General features: G+C 48.7%; 1 protein-coding gene across 2 annotated transcripts in view; it reads right to left on the reverse strand.

Moving 5' to 3' along the window:
• Plexa (plexin A) overlaps window positions 1-22,207 on the reverse strand; it is a 240,341-nt gene that overhangs the window by 167,611 nt on the left and 50,523 nt on the right. For both annotated transcript variants that reach the window (XM_076811590.1, XM_076811588.1), the window contains one exon: window positions 13,442-14,728. In XM_076811590.1, coding sequence (XP_076667705.1) covers window positions 13,442-14,614 — 1,173 coding nt within the window. In that variant the 5' untranslated portion in view covers window positions 14,615-14,728. The remainder of the gene's footprint in view (window positions 1-13,441; window positions 14,729-22,207) is intronic.

The following is a 22,207-nucleotide window of genomic DNA, read 5'->3' on the forward strand; positions in this document are numbered from 1 at the left end:
GCGTTTCCCCAAGGGCAAGAGAAAGCCGTTCTCCTGGCAGCGGTAACCCAGTTAGAGGCGCACGGTTATCCGTGCGTATCTCGTCCGTGTATCTCGTCGCGAGGCGTCCACTCGACCGGAAGTCACCTCCAACCCCCTCTCCGCTGCCTCGCCCAGCCCTTCAGCAAAGGAACTCGAAGCCCGACGACTGCAAGGGAGGACGAGCCACTCGAGGGAATCGCGAGGGCATCGTGCCAGCGCGACGTCGAGGAGCGCGATTATTGGTAGCGAGGCTCGGCGCGAGAGCCTCGTTATATTCCAGGCAAACGAAGGGAAAAACCAGTCCACGGAAAGACAAATCTCATGGAAATTGACCGAGATTCGCGGATAACGCGAGGGAGGCTGGGCGAGTCGCCTCGGTCGTAGAATTCTCATTGGGGCTCGCCGTTTGTACGTAGAAATGCTCGTGGAAATATTATAGATCGTAGGTGTTTCGTGGAATTGGACATCGGTCTGATCAGAGCTGTCTTAATAAATTTGAGCGCCTAGGCTAAAAAGATTTGGCGCCCTAACCCTTCAAGTACCAACTCTATACAGCGTACAGATTACAGTTTCTTCATAATCGGTGCAAGATGGTACATCGTATGTAGGGTTTGTCGATTTTTAAAAATCGGTTTTTATTTATAAGTTTTTGATATTCGAAAACCGATTGAACCGGTTTTTTTGGGAATAGTGGAATTCGAAAACCGGTTTTTTCAAAAGTCAATTTTTGTATAAACCCTAATCGTACGAATTTTTTAACGGTTGTCGTGTCTCTCCTCTCATGAGAAATTGATAAAAAAAATCATTTGAACATAGTTGATCTTAAGCGCCCTTAGATCATCGTGATCCTTGGTGCCATAGCCCATTTAGCCTACTGGTCAAAGAGGCCCTGTGTCTGATCTGTGGTGTCGAAGCGAGGTCTGACGCGAGGATAGTTGACTGGAACGCAGCTCCCGGAGCTGAACACGGAGAAGGGAATGGAGTTGAATAGAGGGAATACAGGGACGCGGTTTTATACGATCGATCCCCTAAATGGTCCCAGCGAGGCACAAACAAGAATTAAACACTCTCGGTGTAGGAAGATTTCGCCCGGCAATCCGAGGAGCGTCGGGGTCCAGGCTGCATTTGCATGCGTTATTCGGACCGCCCAGGGGGGCGCGAAATTTCCGTGGGGGATTAAAAACACTCGAACAGCGCCGTTAATTCTCCGCGATGAAGCCAGCAGAGAGCTCGTCGGCGGCGGCGGCCGCGAAACGAAATAGAACCGCGCCCCGCTTGTCCTTCGAGGGGGCCGAGGTTTTTCGATAAAAGCCTAAGCTTAGTCGCGAGCTTAATGGATTTGCATTTGTATAAGCTCAGCAGTGGGTGGCGGGCTGGTGTGGCCGTCGAAGCGCGAGGTGTCGAGCGAAAAACTGAACGTCCATGGGATTCGGGGGAGACGAACCGTGAATTTTGCCCCGCGGCCCAATAATCCACCGACCGGGAGACGAGGGGGTTGTGAAAGGTGCGATCGACGGATTATTATTTCAGACCGACGAAAGAATCGCCCCGGAAGCAAAGGGTGGAAAAATGATGCGCCGGTTACGTGGCTCTGGCTCGCGTGTCGCAGTGACGCGCGGGTGGTGGTTGCAAAACGTAGCAGGCGGGGTAAAAGAAAACGGGCAAGATAACGGAGCAAGACAAACGGCTTTTGGCTTGGCGCGCGAGTCGATCGATGCGTGGACCGCGGGAGATTGGAAACGATACGACACAGAGAGGCGGCGAACTTTATGACGGATGATTGGCTGCGAGCTACGCGCGCGAGGCAGCCAGTTTTCTTTCGGCACGGCGATAAATAATGCCCACCGGGTAATGCTTCTTTCGCGGGGGTTCGGGGCGGGGCGACGGGGGAGAGCAACGAAATCGGCGAAGCTGCCGGATATTGGTTCCAGTGGCTGCTGAGAGGCGACACTGAATAATTTCGCTGTTTATCCGCGACATCGATGCCGCGCCGATTTATCCCGGAACACGGTTATCGATTTCACTGCGGGCCGTCGTTACGCAATCGTTTTCTGACTTCGTTTCACGCGTGGATTCGTCGCGTCGGTTAGCTTTCTGTACAGTTTCTCTGTGATGAATTGGAGCATGAATTTACGCCTGGCGATATTAAGTGAAAGAGTACCGCGAACGCGCCTCTTCCAGTCTTCGCGAGACCAATGGAGATTTCTGTATGAAAAAAATAGTCTCCCGTAAGCGGCGTCAATAAGAATTCGTAACGATGTGGCGCAAAGTTTTTTAATAATAATTTTAATAATACGATAGCGGAAACGTGATCGCGCGTCGATGGATGCACGGGGATCGGCGAAATCGCCCATCGTTACCGCGCTTCTCAACGCTGGTTTCACCATTCACTGACCGCGATGCACTCCACTATGAAGTTTCGAAAACAAATTTCGTGACTCGACGGTCGACCGCGTACTTAGTTACAGTTTTTGACGTTTAGGTTTGACGGTCGAATTAAACACCGCCAGGCCGACGTCGCATAGACATCGATTTTATCGGCGTCCCTGCCACGTACACGGGCAACAGTCGATCGCATCTATTAATGAGAATGCAGCGCGTTCAATGGCAACGTTTCGACATCTTTCACCGTCGGCCACCGATAATTAAATGAATCGTGGTAATCCGAATCGAACGGTCGTATTTTATTCCGCGGGGGGGAATTTCTTTTCGATAACAATTCTCTCGATTTCCGTTCAGCCCTCCATCACCCTCCTCTCCCCTCGGCCCTATATCCTACTCGCTGTAACGATGCAATTACAAGCAATCTTCTTTTCGCGTGACGATTCCACCGATACACACCGTTCATATCGATTCCACGGCGGGCAGGACGCGAGAGCGTCGGCCCCCTTCGCGTTCCCATTTAAAACGAAACGCACAAACGGAGCTTCCCTCTTGTCCACGCCGCCCGTTCGTTTGATACGAGTCGCGCAGGACAGACGGTCGACGCTCGTTCGAGTGCGAGGGAGGCACGACCGGGCTCGGGCTATTTTTCCTGCCCGTGGAAAATTGAACTTCCATGTATCCACTTTGCGCCTACTCCGATACTCGAGTTAATGGTAACGAGGACACGCTGTCTCCGTGGCCGTTGCCGGCGGCGCTCCAGCCCCGAATCGTTATTTCATAATTCGCCCCGGCAGAGGCTCCTCCGGGGTCCTCTGGTATTTTGCGAAAATATTTTTTCAGCCGACGCGACGGGGCGTATCCGGGGATCTCGGTGCTTGAATGTGACTCGTTAGCCGGTACTTTCCCTTCTCTCTCCGCCATCGTCTTCCTCCACCCTTCCTTCGTCCCCCTCCTTTTCGTTAATTCCTTTTTCGATGAAAGAAACCAGCGGCCGCTTTCTGAAGTGGGAACGCGCGCAGGTGCAGAACTCTTGAAATCGAGCATAACGGGGCCAGGCAGGCTTCCCTTACCCCCTTTTCGGCTGCCGCCTCGCGCGGACGACACCCCGCGCATAAAGCGGCCTTTGGCTTCGCTTTCAAGCAACCTACGCGCGCCTCTTCCTCTTTGTTCCCGCGCGCCGCCTCCTGCTCGCGTGCAGCGCGCGCGAGAAATGTCTGTGCACTTGGAACGGGGCTGATTCGTTGGAAAAACCTGTCGCGAGCATCATCTCGCCATCTTCAGATTCAAGGGCAAATAATGTGGGTGAAAGGGTACACAGCGTGGCCGCAGAAGCAGCTGGAGGCTGTGATAACAGCCCAGAGGCGCATTCACCGTGGGTGCTTTGGATATCAGTATTGTATGATAGCATCTATCTACTCCTTTGAGCGAGCTACCTCGAAAATCGGAAACGCGTCGCCTCGTACGACGGGTTGTACTAAAAATCTCTGCCGCGCTCCATATCGTAGCCGTGCTCTTTTCTTTGAGACGCCCATAGAAAGTCGAGGAGAACTTTTTAATTAGTGTACCTCATTAGTACGCCTGTATTTCGCGCCATATCGCTCTGCAGCTGCTACCCTGTCTCTCGCGTTATTTCCAGGTTCCCCAGTTTTCAACGCGCGTTCCGCGGGGCGCGTCGTTGCGCGCCTGTCACTCGGCCTTCGCGCAATGAATCATCGCTTTACAGCAAAATCGATGATACTGAATCACTGACCCATCATCTGGCTTACATCGAGCACAAGTACACAGCGCGTACAAGACCAGAAATGAAGAATACGAGAGGAGATACTGCAGAAACGAGTGCAAATTTGAAGAGCATAAGACACCGAGAGGTGATTGATATTGCAGTGTATCGTCGATCTATAGCAGCTTTATGGATACTGCGCACCCTTATTGTACCATATAATTTGAAGTCCAGCCCTGATCGTATCAAAAGTTTTAACGAATTCCACCATTTAAACGGCGAAACCAACGATCAAAGAATTTTAATCTCCGCTCCGCGCCCTCTTTGTCGCAGATTCCCGGCGCAAAGAGCAATAGATCGATCTTTCTGACGTGCAATTAATCGCGCGACCTCGCTGCAGCGTCCATCTAAAAAGGACGATTACAGGCATTTTTAACGTCACGACCGTGCCTAACGAGAAAATCGCTTTTCGCTCGACTATTGGCAGAAGATGATGGAAAAACGTTACACTGTTTATAACGTTTCCCCGATAAACGAGTCTGCGCCAAGCTTATTTCATTTTACGCCAGGAATTTTCAATTTTTTCCCGCAGGCCTTGTCGCCCGGAGCGAGACGCCGCCGCACAGGCCGCTGCAATTACGTCGCCCCGTCGACGTCGTTTTTTTCCGTCGTTCTTGCTGCTCTGGTTATCGACGATTATTATGCTACGAATCGGGAGAGATCGTCGTTGGTCGTAACGGGTCGGTCGCACGAGAGCCAGTTTGCAAGCCCAAGGAAACGCGGAGAAAATCCTGGGGCCAAGAATTTCGTGGAACGCGAGCCGTTTGTGGTATCGACCATCGAATCCCGCCCCGAATTGTCGTATTCATTCCCGGGGGAACATCGAGAAATGAGCAGTGGAGTCGCTTTGGAGCAACAACTACCATGCCTCGGCAGTCTCCGCCCTTCGGGTTTGCCCATTTCGAAAAACCATTTCCCACGCCGCGTGACTCGGCCCCGTTCTCCTCCCAACGATGATTACCCGAGGCTAGCTTATCACGGACTTAATCTCCGTAAATTACAAGGGCACAGAGAGGAAAATATTCAAATATCGAATTTCAATCGGGGCCTTAATCATGTTTCACGCCCGACCTCGTAATGCGATTTTTCCTCCTTGCAGGTAAATCCTGTCGCTGATTGAACTCGATCGTCGAGCCGCCGGTTCTAACAATAGGTAAGTGCCACCAGAGAATATGAAAACGATGGAGAGAAGACAGCGAATAGAGGGATTTGATCTAAAATACAAACTAGCAGCGGATACAAATAGAGGATGGGGTGGTAATATGAACCCCCAGTTTTATATATCTGCTTTAAATTTTTCCTTAAAATGTAGCTAAACTAATAAAGTTGTGTGTGATAAAAGGTGGAAGCAAAAGAAAAACAATTTAATTGAATTTAGCATATATTAATAAAGTGAGGGCCCTCTAAAAAAAATCAAAAAGAATAATTCTTTCGCAACATATTTATCAATATGTTTCTCTGTGTATATAGCTAAGTAGTAGGTACAGTAAATAACGCTATTAACCGCTAGATATTTTTGTTTATGTTCGAATAGACGACAATAAAAAAGGAAACACCAAGGTGCACACAAATAATTTAATGCAACACTGACGTTTTGGAAAAAACAGTAGTTAAATATTACAAAAGGGACCCTAGCCATATTGGTTAATCTGAATTGAAAAGGACAAAAATGTTTAGAAACTAGAAGCCTACGTCTATTATGTGACGATCAAAAAATGTGAATGTCGCAAAAGATAGCAAAATGGCGGACCACGGAAAAAAAATTAATTTTTGGGGGTAAAGATGTTGATAAAAAAAAATAGAAGGCCGTTAATTAAAAAAAAAAAATGATCGTCACGTAATAGAGACGGGTTATTCGTACAATAAATGCCCTTGTTCGTGTCAATTGGACGTATAGTTTTCTCTGTAGACTGTCAACGCGGTTGAAAAATGTAATTCTGTGAAAAACGCGTTCAAAGTTCCGCTCGATTCAGTCGCGCGCTTGACACCGCTTCACAGAAAATACTATATCTCCGTCACTTTTCCGAATTTCTTCATAAAATATGGAGAGAGCATTCTTGAAACGTACCTATGTCTTTCAGAAAATGTGAAAAAGAAAAAATCGATTTTTCCGATTTTTTTAAAGTGGTCTCTCCCCCTTAACGATTTCGACATACCTTTTCGCCCAATCGAATAGGTACCTACATTCGATGATGGCCACATCTCGCCGTAGCCTAACGCGAAACGAAGAGTGGAAGGAAGGATTTCGCGCAGTGACCGCTGCGGGAGGAGGTGGAGACCTTTTTTTTCGCGGTTCAAAAGTTTTTAATTGCGAGGCTCTCTCCGGTCGAAACGGGCCATCCAATTTGCGCGAATGGGATTTTCCTCGAACGTGACGCACTCGGCCCCACCACCTCCCTTCTGCTCCTCCTCGAGCCAGTCCACAGGCCGTTCTACCCCTTTCCTTCCTTCCTTCCTTCCTTCCGCAGTGTACAGCCCCCATTCGGCCCGTTTCCGTGATTCTTTTGTGACGTAAAAATTGAATTCGAGCCGCAGAGACGCACGCCCACCCACGCACGCCTGCACATTACGTACCTCGACGGCCCGGCCCGCGCCGCGCTGACCCCCCAAGCCCCGTCACCGCCGCTCCACCATTGTCTCCTTTTTCCACCCTCGTTCGCCCTTGCTCCGCGGCGCAGCGCGTCGAGTTTTTCAGGTTAGCTACAGCTTCATTGTCTGCCAGTTTTTTGCACATGCCAACGGCAGAGGTTACGGGGCTGCAATTCTGCGTTCCACCCTTTTAACCGTCCAACCCCCTCCAGTGTCTTCGGCGGTGTCGCTCGCCAAGGCACCGATAGCCCCCGCAAACAACGGAAGCTGCGAGTGTGCCGATTCAGAGAATGGACTCAACTTTTAAATGGAGCAAGCTCTCGCGCATTCAGCGCGACGTAAAAATGCAATATCGGTCGCCCCTGCTTGCGCCGGTGTGCATGTAGGCTTCGATGCAACTGGACGAGTGCACTCGAGGCCCCATTACGACGGCTATTGGTAGGGTAACATTTGTATTTTCATTTGGGGGATGAAGAGGCTTGTGGATGGCAGAGAAAGCGTGCTTAGATTCCCTTGTCGCCGAGAGTATACGATCGAGATGATTGGCTGAATCAGGGACATGGATTTTCGGAGTTCTGAATGGGGAGTGCAGCGAATGTTGTTGGAGCAAATGGTAGAGCATTTGACTGGGGAAACATCTCTTTCTGTGGGCTGCTGGTTTGTTTGATGGCTCTGAGATCAGATTGTCATGATAGGTGATTGCCGACAGAGAAGCATTACCTACAATCGCAATAGGGTAATATTCGTACCCATATAAGAAATAAAAGTTAATCTCTTGGGACAAAGGTCCACTGTTCCCCCGGTATCTTTTTCAACAGTCACTTCCACTTTCCACGTTTTCCTTCCCCGGCCCCTTCCCCGAGAAAGAATATTTATACCTTCCCCCACAATTTCAATATGAAGTCTCTTTCCCAGCTTCTCGAGGACTCGACTTCTCAGAAGCACCGTGTGCTCCCGGAACACAGCAGCGACATGATTTACGACCTAGTAAGTCCTGAGTGGCTCTATGTTACGCGTGTAAAACGCAGCCGTAATCTACTGCTCCTATTCTGTTTGAATCGGTCACGCATATTAACGAGCTGGCCGCTTCGGTGCTGCTGCCGGTGGCCAACCTCGCGACGCGAGAAAGAAACGCACCGTAACGATAATTAATGAAAGAAAAAGTGACTCGGATGAAGCACTAGCTAACGAACGCCAACAACGTTCCCCCCCCCCCCCCACGTTTCAAGGTCCCGAATCGACCGTGGCGAATCCTTCGTATGCCATGTTACGCTCGATGCTCCAGACGAGAGAACGTCTCGTTCTATTTAGCAAATTAACTAGTTCAGGTAAACCGAGAGTCCTCCCCCTTGGAAAATCGGCTTTCTACCTGCCTGGATGGCCCACCTTCGATGTTGCCACGCCAACAACGAAGGTATCCAGGATAAAATACGTGGAAAACCATCTCCCAAACAAGATCGTTTGATTCTCAAAGCCAATCAAAGTTGAATGTCAAAGGCGAGATTCGAAGTGCGTCCTGCGCGTTGCTGCGGCTTTGTTCTGCGTAGGTGGATATTCTCAGGGATGTCGAGATTAGAATTATTTTTATAAGACCTTGACATATCGAGAGGCAACATTCGCTATGGCTCGGCAAAGACATTTTTAGCAACGCCGTTCTTTTTCCCCATGAGCCGATTAACTGGGATCACGAGACACCTCGACGTTGTCGGTCTTAATTGGGGCTAATTGACAGACCACCTTTCTAAGGTCGCTTGATAGCCTTTTTTACGGCTGACCGAAGATCAATGAGGTGCGGTGAACGAGGAAAAAAGCTGCCCTCGGGGCTAAGCCCTGTCTAATCCGCGATTCGTGGAAAATGCTTCACTGCTAAAAGGAATACGCGCTCCCAGGTTCTCCTAATTATTATTGGACCCTGCTACTCGAGAAATATAATCGATCATTTTCTGTGGTCTAAGGGTGAGCTTCTGGTATGCTGTTGAAACACGTGGAGGTAGATATTCAACGACCTCAAAGTTCTGTGGAAAGGGAGACTGATAATTTAATGGCATATCTAATTTGGCGTCTTTGATAACTATGGAAGGTTCTTTTCTAAAAGAGGAGATTATTTTTATCGTGACGGAGATAACCGAAATGAGTGATTAACCACAGCGATTCGTCTCTCGTTTTATCGTGCCTGGCGTTTCCGGCTTGATTCGGCAGTGGCTCTTCCTTATATAAGGACGCGGAGTGACCGACTCACGCATGTACTCTGAAGAGTAAGATAGAACGAAAAAAATCAGAATTGTGTGATTGTTTTCTAATAGTTACAAAAATGACTTTAATGATTCAGATTAACTCCGCAAAAAATCAGCCTCTGTCCAAAAAGATTGTGGTGCCGCAAGAACCTTGAAATATTAGGTAACTTTTTTTTTTTTTTTTTAAACATGTTTTTAAGGTGTTGTATGTGCTAATTTTTGTATAGTCTTAACACGTTCACTGTCCAAATCCGCACTGTACTTTACTCGTCTCTCAGACGTCCAATAAAGCCACAGAAGTTTTAATTTAAACATTTGCGTTTTCATTTGTCTATACAGTATATCGTCACTCCTTCATCGTAGGAGCTTTCTTCAGTTGGATAAGTTTCTTTTAAAAAGAAGCGCTATCGTGTGATAAAATAAAATTCGTAAGATCAATGAAAATAATATTTTTTAACTGACTTGACGGCACCTCAAAACATTTATTGATGACGTTCAGATTTTGACAGCTTAAATACGATTATAAAAAGCAACTTTCGTCAGCTACTAGAAGTGATGAATAATGACAAAAATTGTGCTTCTATACTTCGTTCCACTCTACTGAAGAATTCACTGAACCTATTATTTCGAATACCATCACTGAACGAAGAATGTACCATCTTCGTTAACCACGCATAGGAATACAAGGCCACCGATCGTCAAGAGGAAACGAGTCACGAAAAATTCCTTTGAAAACTGCTGTTAACCGACTTTCACATGAACAGATTGTGAAACGGAGGATCGAGAAGGAAGGGAGAGACGCGGACGAGGTGACCGGAATGAACGAAAGCAAGGGAAAGGGGAATAAAAAGGGACCGCCGTCCCGTCGGCTGGACCAAACAAACAATCTTTATCTCCTTTATGGACGTGCTTATCTGCGCCAGCCGACTCTTCTCCAGCTTTGCCGTGGCAGGTTCTGCCTTTTTCTCGCCCTCTGTACGTGAACAGATCCCTTTGTGTTTTCCCGCATACTTTCTAACCGCGTTCGGGGAAAAAAGGAACAAGGTTAAAGGAATAAGGGACTCTGGGGTCGTCGAATGAAACAGAAGGAGCAGAGGGAGCAGTGAGAGAGTGGCGGGAGCAGAGGGTCGAACGGGGGAGGGGGAGAAGTGGCGAGGATCGTCCAACGACCCGTCCAGTCACGAAAATTTGAATAAATCTCGCTCTGATATGCGCCACTGTCCTGAATATCATTTCATCGCTTTCCACAAACTCTTCCCTCCCTTCTTGCCTCTTACCCTCGCTTGCGCAACCCCCCCGCCAAACGAGGGGGCCCGGGAAATACCGGGGAACTCCGTTACTTCCAACGAAATGCAAACCCCCAGCGAGCGGAGTAATAAACCGAGCAAACGCTTCATTATGAGTCATTCGTGGGAAGCTTTAACATTACGCCTTATGACGCGAAAAGCCGCCGCGTGTCTCGCCACGTTTCGCTAAAGAATAATCGACGCGTGCGTGCCTATTACCGAACCGAAGGCTTCATTTCTTTTCTCCGAGGGTGGACAAGCTACCCAGGCGAGGGCAGCGAACCATGAGTTTCGCGGATTCGACGGCGTTTCCGTCCAATGATCGTGCGCGGTAGAAAATGCATTGCGCAACAGAGGCGAGCTTAACGCCTCGTGCACTGCAATCGAGATACGGAAGAATTTGCTCGGGCTTGTAGCTGGGAGTGCACGGTCTGTGAATGGAGTAGATTAACTTGGGATTGACTCAGGTATTTGAAAAATTTTAAAAGAAATTCTCACGCGGATCGAGTGTGTTGCTCCATAATCTACAGAGTTCATGCTCCGAATGAGTGGCGCACGTAGACACTTGGAAAATGTATAAATCTCTATGAAATAAATGCTCCGCGCACGAATACGTAACTGACTCGCTACTCTTGCTGGCTCGATATAACGAAAGTGGAAAGACGACCGAGCGGGGCAGCAAGTTCTCAAATTCGCGTGGACGGTAGCAATTTACCGCAAGGACACAGAGCAAGCCTGTTTCTACCACAGATCTGAATTAACGAACATATGACGCTCGGTGCGTGATCCCTCCGTCTCTTTTGTATCATCTTCGAGGTTTTCGATACCGCCACCTGTTACGTAAATACAAGCGCAGATAGGTTAGCCTCTCTAGAAGATGCAGCCAATTGATTTACGGTCGTAATGGGCTGCGAGGCCGAATCGTGGCCTTCTGTAAGAGGCCCTCCTACCTGGCAACCACTCAGCAAATTATCGATTTCGAGCGTTGTCTGCTCCTGCCGTATATTGGATTGCTCTCGTATAATTCGATTTCTCCGTTTAACCGTCTCGAATTTCTTTCGGAACGACGTTACGCGCGTTACAGACAAGTGCCTGGACGAAATTTCGGTGAACTCGCCCACTATAGAAGCCTCGTTTCTCGGCAACTTATTCCTATTGTGCTAGTACATCTCAAGTATTTAAAACAGAAGATGCCTACTAATAACCCGAAGCAAAATGATACGCGAATTCCTCGACAAAAAGTTCTTAAAAAAAAATTAATTTAAGAAACGGTTCTTAAAAGTTTAAATGCGTTTCTCTCAAACTGATGTTTTCCGAATTGGTTACCGTAATATCTCAGAAACCAATCACCCGATTTACTTCAAACTTTGTGCACATATTCAATAGATGTCCCACTCTCGTTTTTTTTCTAAAACTAAGCCGGTTTTTGCAAAATTAAACTTTTGCGACTTAAAAAACCAGCGAATGTTTTGTGGAAATCGAAATTTTCTGTTTTATAGACGCTGCCATTTGTTTTACTTTTCAATATTTCTCATTTAATCTACATACTTCAGACGCTAGCCACACTCATACAGATTACACGAATTTTTAAATTTTCTATTTCAGACAACTACAACGGTTTATTTTATGCTAACCATGCGCAAATGATTTTTGTAAGGCGCTCTATTTGAAGCACTACAACTCCGGATATAACCACTATTTTTGCACATAAAATTGTTTTTATATTCTCTAAAGATTGAGAAATAAAGCCACAAAGCTAGAAGTAAATATATTTAATAGTTTTGTTTTAAAAAATTCCTAAAGTTCGCATCATTTTTCGTCCGTCAAGTTAGGGAAACCCTCTAAGCAAGTATCACTGTTACCGAAGCCGAATTTCATTCACTGAAACATATCTGAAATATACTTCGACTTTTTTCAAAATCGAGTGCCTCGTCATATTTAGAGCACCCACGCGTCCATTTCTCCTAATTTGAACAGGAAGGGACTGCCTTCCACATCCGGCTAATGTAAGCAAAAAGTCTGCCGCGATAATGAAAACAGAGGACAGAACCGATGGTACTATTCCCCGGTTACCTCACAATGGGTAGCGCCCAAACACGTTAAACAATCACTCCTCCTAATTGAACTTTGAATTGTCAGTGTAACAGGGCCCCCCTGTTACGAACACCGACGGACAAACTCGTACGTACCACCGCGAAAGTTTACTTTGTATTCAGCCCCGTATGCAAATGAGAAACGATCATTCAGCCGTGTTGCAGAACAACGTCGGCGTCGGTTCACTAACCAATCGTGGGTGCACGTGTAAAATCGAGCAAGAAAGCAGCCGGGCCCCTGTTCTCGTGTTTCTTTCCTAAGGGGGTTCTTTTAAGCCTCCCTATGCAGCGCTGTCACGCGATAAGAAACTCGACGGCGGTTTACCGATTACCTGACGCTAGTAAAGCAAACGTATGTACGTTCCTGAATGCAAATCGACACCGATGGACGAAACGGAGGACCCCGTTATCGTACACCCCCGCACACCCAGAGCCCGCCCCGTCAAGAAGAAAATCCATTTACGACTCGTAGCTCGCGATTCATGCCCCGCTTCAGCCTGGGCTCGACTTTCATCGTGCCCCTCTTCAGCGGTGCTTTTATCATTGAATTTGCGCCGAGCCGCCGCTGAAACCACCGCGCTTTCCACCGGCAAATCGAACCTCAAGTTTCCTTAAACGCGGCACTCGATGCGGATTCTTGTTCAAAGAACTCGTGAAACGTTACCCGAACTCCACCGTTCCACGATTGTTATTGGAAATTCGCGGTTCGCGGGACACAGTTTTCTTAAAATCATTGCAATTTGCCGGGGCGGCCAGTCTGTTGTTACGATTGAAAATTTCGCGGAACAAAGCGAGTCGTTTACGCGAGAGATCAGGATCCGTCGAGGGAGGAGGATCGTTGGTACACATGTTCAACTACTGAATTTTTTCCCATTACTCAGGATAATGGGAAATTATCTGTTAATTGCTATACTGCCAGCCTGTAATACCTCGATTCAACGAGATTCGACTATCAGTCCATAATGAAGAGTAGGGCATTCACGAAACAGTGAATCGGAGAAGGAAAATTGTACAGCGTTAAAGAAGAAGAGAAATGATGGTGGAATGACTCACCGTTAGCATGCACTTGTGACTCGGAGAGATGTAATCCACTCCCCGCTGTCCGTCGCCGCTGAAGCACTTCTGTATGTTGGTCATGAACTTCCTCCTGATGGCCTTCAGCGAGTAGACGCAGAGGGCGGAGTGCGGCTTCGGTTTGTCGTTGTTCAATCCCTCGCTTTCGGCGAACACCGCGAACAACACGTCGTCCTGGGCGGTTATGCCCAAATCTCCAGCCAGGACCGATCCAGCCTTGCCCACGTAGCCCGCCTGCACCAGATTGTAATAGATACCGTCGTTGGTACAATTGATCGGTATCTCTGTGTACGAGTAGTAATGCTCGTCGTCCTGGCAGACGCGGACCAGCTTCGATATGTAGATGGCGGTCTCTGTGTTCTTCATCTGCGTGGTCATGAAGTAGCTGAATCCGCCACTGCTGAACCCGTATACGTAGTGGATCGGGTATCGTTCGCGCGACAACGAGTTCAGGTACATCCTGGTGCCGGTGGTGACGGCGGATTCCGCGATGTTCAGCATCCTGTCCTTGTCCAGGGACCTGGAGCTGACCGCCGGCACCTCGGCGCGGTACGCCGAGTTGCCAGTGAACGTCACGCCCACGTACATGACCTGGGAGACCGGGGGATTCGGCGGGCCCGGCGCTATGAACGCGACCGTGGACGCGGTGGCGTTGTTAGCCACCACAGCCTCCTTTGCCTCCTGCACCACGTCCGAGATATTGTGCAGATTCCGTACCCTGCAGGTGCCCTGGGACAGGCTGCCGCACGAGATCAACCTGGTGGTCGTGTAGTCGATCACCAGCGCCTTGTTCACGTTGTCGACAGGCCTGATCAGCGTTTCCCTGGGACAGTCGATCATCGAGCATGCGGTCGAGTCCCCTTTCGGCCCGGTCACTTCCTTCACCACGAGACTCAGGTCCGGCGATAGCTGATAGAGCCGGTTCACGGCGCCCACGTACACCCGGCCCGTGTTCTTGTCCACGACCAGATGGTTCATACGCTTCACCTCCGGATCGTGGAACCTTTGTACTATGTCGGCTGACGTTGAGCGAACCGGCGGCAGCCGAGGCGACAACAGCACCAGGATCGACAGCAGCAGGCCGAGTTGCCGTTGATGCGACTGCATCGATCCCATCCTCGTCGGTTGCTCGGTGCCCGGGAAGACTAGCATCTTACTACTCTACTTCCTACGCTACGGGAGGGACACCTCGGTCTGTCGCGGCTTCCTCCTTCGCTGCGCCCGGGGGATCCTCGCGGAGGCGTCTTCCTCGAGCCTCGCCCAGACCTGCAACACAACCAACCACACCGCGACCTTAGTAAGGCTTCCTAGGTGCCCGCACAAATAAACGGCCGATTCGATCTGTTCCATTTGCGACTAGGCTCCTCGAGAATCACCGCCACCGATCATAAACCTTTAGCGTTCCTACGCTGCGCGCGGTGTATGGGCCCGCGGGTAATGGAGCGTGTAAATTTTCGCCATTCTTTGTATAGATATACCGCGTAACGGGGAATGGAGGAACAAGGAATAAGGGACCTGGGAGCATCGAGTAATAACTTTGGGTCCCCACTGGCGAGCTCACGCTTTTCATTTTCTGCCTTGATTTTAATTGCACGTTATCACGGTGGACTTTTAAATCGCTGACCGTGTATGAAGACGTCGCTGAGAAGGGGCAATCTGGTTCAAGTCAGCGAGATTAACGCTTTCACGAAGGTAGACAATTTTTAGCGTGACTATGCAGGCGTTTTACATTAATGGCCAGCCAGTACGAGGCCAACGACACCCAAGACACGAAACACCTTCTGCCGCGGTGTAATTGCACCGATTATCTTTTCAAACTCAAGGTGAATCAAGCAATCGCACGCAAAGGCGATTTATCGTGGATTAGGAGTAAGAAGGTAAACGGAGTAACCGTGAACTTCCTCTCAGCTAGGGAACGCAACGCTCTCGTGTACAGAAACGCTTTGAACATTATCGAATTCTTGGATAAAATCACGCAATTCTCCGTTCCTATAACGAAAACGAATTCTCTTAATTGCTCGACGGTGCCCTCTCCGCGGTTGAGAAACGCTCGAGAGCGCGTTCTAGGCAGGCGGAATAAAAGACTTCTTACCGAACAAGCGAGAACCGCGTGGAAAATACCACGTCCCCGTGTGTGGCGTTAACGGCGATAATTACTTCGGCACGGTCGTGAAAGGGCTCGTCGGTCGAAAGTTCGCGTGGGACTGCATAAAAGTCGATGAACGGGAAAAATAAGCGCGACTGTGAGAAGGAGGCAGAGAGCAGAGGACAAGAACGGTGGGGAGGGTCCCCAACGATTTATCGACTACGAAAGCCAGGTGCCTTTGAATCGGACCCCAACGCATACCCCTCTTAACGAAATGAAACGGTCCAGGTTGCGCGCAGCACGTGCAGAAATACGTGAGACAAAATCCGCGACAAAATGGGCGAGGGTCGGAGGATGTAGGCTGAAGAAAAGGTGTTCGGCTCTTATCGTGACGAAGGGTGGCCTTCGATCGCGACCGAAAAGTTTCCTTATTTTCCGTACACCCATCTCGAAGCTGTCGAGGCTCCCTTCAACCCTGCCAGCCGTCAATTTCAGTTTTTAGGGGAGCCACGAGGAAAGTGGAACCGTGCAACTCTGAAACTTTCAGCCCGCTCCCCTACTTTGCCTCTATTCATTGTAATTACTAGGTACATACAGTAAATCAATCGAGAAATTTCATGCCGTCCCAGTGGCTCGATCTCTGCTGTAAAATATTCAACACGCTCTCGCGGAAAGAAGCTCCTCCGCTTATTCATAAGATAAGTAGATAAGCAGAGATCTATCGCCTCTATAAATTCACGAGCTGACGATAACAGAGGCTCGTGCGATTCATCTTACACCGAGCCGAGAATACCTGCGTGCGTCACTGCGTTCCGAGTGACGAATCGCTTGTATTCCGTAAGAAGTAAATCAGTTTCGGGGAAGATAATGCGAACGATAAGTTCGGTCGACGACAGCTTTCAGGAATGTCCGATTACACTTTGCTTAATTCCTCTGGTCGAAGATAACGTTGATGCGGGCTTTCAATCAAATCTCATGCGAACAAGCGCGTTACAAAGCTCCTCGAAGCCAGTGATATCAACGTTTAACAAATTCCCGAGACAAGTATTTCAATCGATGAAAATTAATCATACCTAGTACCCTCGCGTTCCACGCTTTCCCATCGAGCACGCGAAACCAACGCGATCCTTCCTTCCACGGAAGGAACACGCGAACCGTGGAAGGAGGAGATCGCGGTGGGTATGTATCCTGCGACTCGATAAGTATCGGGCTATCGGGATATCCAGGAACGCGCGATTCCACGTACAAGGAAAGCCGAGTACGCGCGTGTAGGGGAGACCGAGAACCGTGCACGCGCGTACGAGAGATCGAGAGGAAAGATGGTCGCGCCAGTACGCCTGGTAGTTTGGTATCTGATGAGCGCACGCGTGCCTTTCCCCGTGTATTCCCATTGTGCATGGGCGACACACGTACCTCTATGTAGGTTAAAACCGTAATTAACGGCTGCCTTAATTGCTGACAGTTTACACCAGGGTATTAGCGATCTAACCGAGATGTCGCGACGGAAGGACGACGACGACGGCGATACTGACCACCGAGGGACCTCCTTCTTCTCACCCCGAGAAAATCAAACAGCCGTGAAACGACACTTTAATTAGCGTGTTTACGAGTGGTCTCGCCGCAGGGACGAAAAATTCTCGTGGATTAATCGCGAAACTGCCTCCCTCAAGGCGGAGAAAAAAACTTGGAAATGGGTTTGATTCAGGGGGAGATTCCAGGTGAACCAGCCAGTGTTTGAACGTTCAGGAATAATGTCTGCGACGCGGCCAGCGAAATCCCTCTGGCAGCAATGGCCGCGCGCGCGCGCGAGCGCGTTAGTTTTAATTACAAAGCACGCGCGCTTTAATATGCACATTTATTTTAATGGAAAACCGACGGGAGCTTCCGCGCACGCGATGCACTCGATGATAGCGCTTCCTACACGCGCCTGCTCATATTTCATCATTTCCCCGGAAACGCGGCGGTTTTACTTTTATATTTACTTCGCTTGTTCTACATGGGCCTTTGTGCGTCCGTTTTTAAGCGCCTGGTAAAGCCAACAGCTGTAACCGTCGCGTGGGTTTGTGTGTCTTGAATATTCGTGGCGAATGTATTTCTAAAGCCAATCCCTAAAGCCATCGAGGACAGAATTACTGATAATATTCTCCAGAGTTTATTCTAAAATTAGTACTTACTAATTAATCAAAGTTATCGTACAAGTTATCCAACAACTTCAAAAAATGGGATTCAATCAAAGTCTCATACATAACTGTTGGATGCAAGTACGGCCTCAGGACACTCAGGTCCTTTTGTGCATAAAAGTCATAATTTGATTCCTCGTTATTTTCTACATATGTATGCCCTCTAAATTTCATTACCGTATCTTTAAAGTTGTCAGAGGTTTGGTAAATTTTGAGAATCGATGTTGACTAACTGACCCTTACTCGTAACTACGCCAAACACATCAATCTGAACATGACACGGCCTATGACTATTTTTATGACTGTACTTTTTCAATATGCTATATTTTTTTTCAAATAATAAAAAATAATGTTCAAAAACAAGTTTTTTCTATATTTCTCCATTTTATGCAAGAAGGGCCTGAGAAGGCTATAATTAAAATTAATTTCACTGACTAATTTATTACATACTCTCGATTGTAATAATGCAACTACAAAGGAGATACGTCAAATTTTTAAATATTACAGAAAGTTTTACAACTTCACTGTGTTGAAAAAAATAACTAACTGCGTAATGTTTACAGATATTTTCCTCGAAACTGATTTTTGGCACTGAGGCCATTCTTGCACCGAACAGTACTACTCTAGACGCGTGGCACAGATGAAAATTCCTTTTACAAAGACAGCAGAGCAAAACGTTCCCCAGGAAAAGTATTATCAGTTCGCCGAGTCTCTGTAGAAATCAAGGTCGGTGTACGAAGGGATTCGATCAGTGGAAACCGAGCCAGAACGTTGGATTCTTCAATTCCTCGTTACAGGGATCGCGACGGGGGGCAGCTGCGAGGAAAAACGATCGCAGGCACGCTGCGAGAATTTTAAAGAGATATCGAAGGAGCGTGGGTCGATTTGAAGAAATGGAGGTTTCCCCGCCTCTGGGGCGGGGGAGGAGGACGCTCGAGGGGGAGGGAGGATTTTAAATAGTTCGTCGAACGGGTAAATTACGAAGCTTGGAACACGGTGTGTTTGTATGTCTGTACGTGTGCGTCGGGAAGGGAAGAGCCCCGTTACAAGCGCACGAACGTACCTTAAGGGGTAACTGCCTTTTTAAGGAGCAGTTCCCGTAACGAATGCGATCATTTGGTAAACCTGGACGGGCCTGCACGCCTTCCAATGGAGGGGAAAAAGAATAAGAGGAAGAAGAAACGTGGGTGGATAACGGGAAGGAACCAAAAGAGGATGTTGCCTCGAGAAGGCAGTGATTCCTCTTTGCTGCTTCTCGCGACTGCCGCGAACCCTCCTCCTACTCTTCTGACAAATTAAGAGGTAGGGGTTGGACTATTCAAGGCGTTGGAAGAGAAGAATTCGAGGGTAGAGTAGACTCGTTAATGGGAGTGAAAAATCCTACCTACATTTCGGTGTGAAAATCAACTTTAGCCAAGTGTAATACCGAGGCGAACGATCGCCATTAACGACACAGAATTCTTCCGCATTATCTTCGCTTTTACGGGAGTTACTCTCCTTGCCAGAGGCGTGATCGGTACTCTAAATCATTCATCAGATAGGCGCGCGTTAAACCTTTCAAACGTCACCGTGACAAAGCGGGCAAAGAATATTTAAAAGAAGTGCCGGAATGAGTGGCGGACACTTTGAACTCGCTTCAACGAACACCTATATGCTCTGAAACTCTTAAAGAGCCGGGGTATAGCTTGAGGAGGATGCAATTACTCGACGATAAAGAAACTTCTAGCAGTTCCTTCGCGACAATTTTTATCGGGGCTACGGAGGAAAAACGTAACGAGGTTCGGAGGCTGACGTGTTATGACGACGGCCGCTGGAATACACTTAAAACGCGCGCGGCTGTCTGAACGCGGAAACGTTCTTGCCTCTACGTGGGAAACACCTTGGAGAGACAAACTGCCTTCTTAAGAAAAGTTCCTGTAACGAATGCGATCGCGCTCGACTAACTCGGGTCGACCTTAGCCACGGACGAGGAAAAAGCGCCAAGGAGGAGGCAAGCCGACGCAGGATATAACGGAGGTCGGCCAAAAGAACCGGTGCACGGGGCTCCTTTAAATCTTTCCAGGCTCCTCGCCGGGGAAACTCTCTGATTCCTCATTAAGTAAATGGCGGGGGACAAAAAATCGCCGGCAAGAAGTTGCTCGAGTAATTTAAAGAGATACACGCTGGGTCTTCAGCAGCTTCCCTCCCCTCGCGAACCTTCGGCTACCATGAACGGATAAGACGATTAGAAGACGTACAACTTCTATCGCCTAAAAGTCTCGGCTAAACCCTTCCTCGTTTCAACAGCTAAACTTGTTTGGATTATCGAATCCCTGAAATTAGCGGGAAGGAAAGTGAACGCGAGGATTCTACGGTACGTGTTTCCCATCGAAGGGAACGGCTGACACGTCGCAACGATGCAGTTTCAACGATGCGGAGGCCTTAAACGAGATGCGTCTAAAAGGAAATTAAAGGCCCATTACACGATAGGAAGTGTGATGAAACTGAAGTTGGGGAGTTTGTGCGAAACAAGCAGTCGTCGCGGAGAAGAATTGTCAATCGATACAAGCTATGTAGCTGGATTTATATACACGATTTACTCTTTATAAGGAAGAAAAGTAAGGGAAATAGGGGTGGCTGACTCTGGGCGTAACGTTTCCCTGAGTGCAGCTGGACCCCTACTCCTAATGACTCTTTAACGAGTTAAACAATCGTTAAGAGTTTAAACAATCCCAGGTCCAGTGGACTTTTTAAAACGACCGATTTCCACGGGATCGCCTCGCAGCTGGGGAAGGCAGCAGAGCCACAGACAGAGAGTTTCGACTGGCCGGCAGCATGAAACTTTTCTCTCGTCAGATTTGCTCACCGTTTCGGATGGAACGCGTACTTCCGCGAACTTAAACTGAAACTAAGTGTCCAGAGGAGCCAGCGTAAAGACACGGATCCTGTGGAAACAGGCCGGTCCCCTCGTTATCTCCTTTGTTCCTGCGAATTTCTGTCTGCCCATTCACCGCGGTCGACTCTGTCAAACAGCGCCTCTTTGAAACTGTTGTGCGTCGGGTTTGATATGTAAACGCCCACGAAATTGCTAATGCATATGTATCGCTCGAATCAGTCTCCTCTCTGCTCTAAAACTTTCAACGTTCCTTCCAGGCTTTCCGGACGTAGTTCAGAATATCTTTGAACGTAGTTCAACCGAGAAGCAAGAAGAGCGGATAGCTTCCAATTATATATTTCTAAGTTCCTGCTACTTTAAATTAGAAGAGGTCGTTAGAGCAAACGCGCTACTTCTTATGCATTCGTCAATCCTTTTAACGAACGAATTTTCACGAAACCGCTCTGATTATCCTTGCGCCAAATCTGCTACGAGTAAAGGTACCGTGAAAACTGCTAACCCTAGCGTCGATTCCTCTAATCGCCGGGTGTAAAAAGCCGCGTCCGCCCGACCTACCGCAAAACCGTGTTTACTGGCCTCGCAGGAGGCAGCCGTCGATCAGGTTCGCGGAACGAGCCCAGGGAAGAAGGGCAAACGAGACAGCACCGATACCAATGAGAAATAGCAGCCACGGGCCGTCCTAGTGGCGTCGTTCGTGTCGATGTTCGCCGATTTTTCCGGTCACGAGACGAGGCCCCCGCCGCATGGCGTACAGTCGGAGCAAAGAGGAGAAGGATAGCGGAGGAGAGGAAGGACTGGAGGAATCGTCGTGGCGCTCGGAAAAGGCCATTTACCGGTGACAGAGACAAATAGAACCGGGTACGTTCTAGGGGGGTCCGCGAGAGGGAGTCCGCGTGTCGTCTAACTAACCGAACCAGAGAAGGTAGGAACCAAGCCAGCCCCTATAGCCAGAGGAGGGACGAGGAGGGCGAACCAGATGAGAAGCGAGAGAAGGAAGAAGAAGCAATGACTCTGTACGAGCAATGCAAGACGATGAATTCCGTCACGGCTTGGCCCCCCGAGGCAATGCCGTGACTCGCCTCGCGGGTGCCCTTTCCCTTCTATTTTTCCCCGTCTTTCCCATCTGCCCCAGCCTCTCTCCTTTGTCTTCTTCTCGCCCTCCCAGCTGAATAATTTCGTGGCAATTAACGCGTTAGCCATGCCCTTGAGCCTCGATCCGAACACCGCGGGCAGGAGCGAGGGGCGAGAGAAGGTGCGAGCGAAGCGGGTAACAAAGAGAAAGAGAGGAAAAGAAAAGAGGTAGGAGGCAGAAGGCGGATGTCCTTCGAAGCACGTACACCGGCTAGAGGTTCTCTCTTCCTTAACCTGAATATGGAAGAAGTTGCGGATACTGGTCTTATGGGAATGCAGCCGGTCGTTGGTCGGTGTAAAGTTTTTCGCTGGTAAATTAAATAGCAGCTTGTTTTATTAAAAAAAAAAATCGAGGGTACGCGTGAACTTTCTTCCAGAATAGCGGCCAAGCGACGGACGCGGCGGTGCGGGGGAAAAAAGACGCCCGGGGATTGAATTAAACGCGACGGCAGCGACGACGCACAGTGGTCTAA

This window comes from Andrena cerasifolii, chromosome 5 (genome assembly GCF_050908995.1).
Source record: "Andrena cerasifolii isolate SP2316 chromosome 5, iyAndCera1_principal, whole genome shotgun sequence".
Taxonomy (NCBI): domain Eukaryota; kingdom Metazoa; phylum Arthropoda; class Insecta; order Hymenoptera; family Andrenidae; genus Andrena; species Andrena cerasifolii.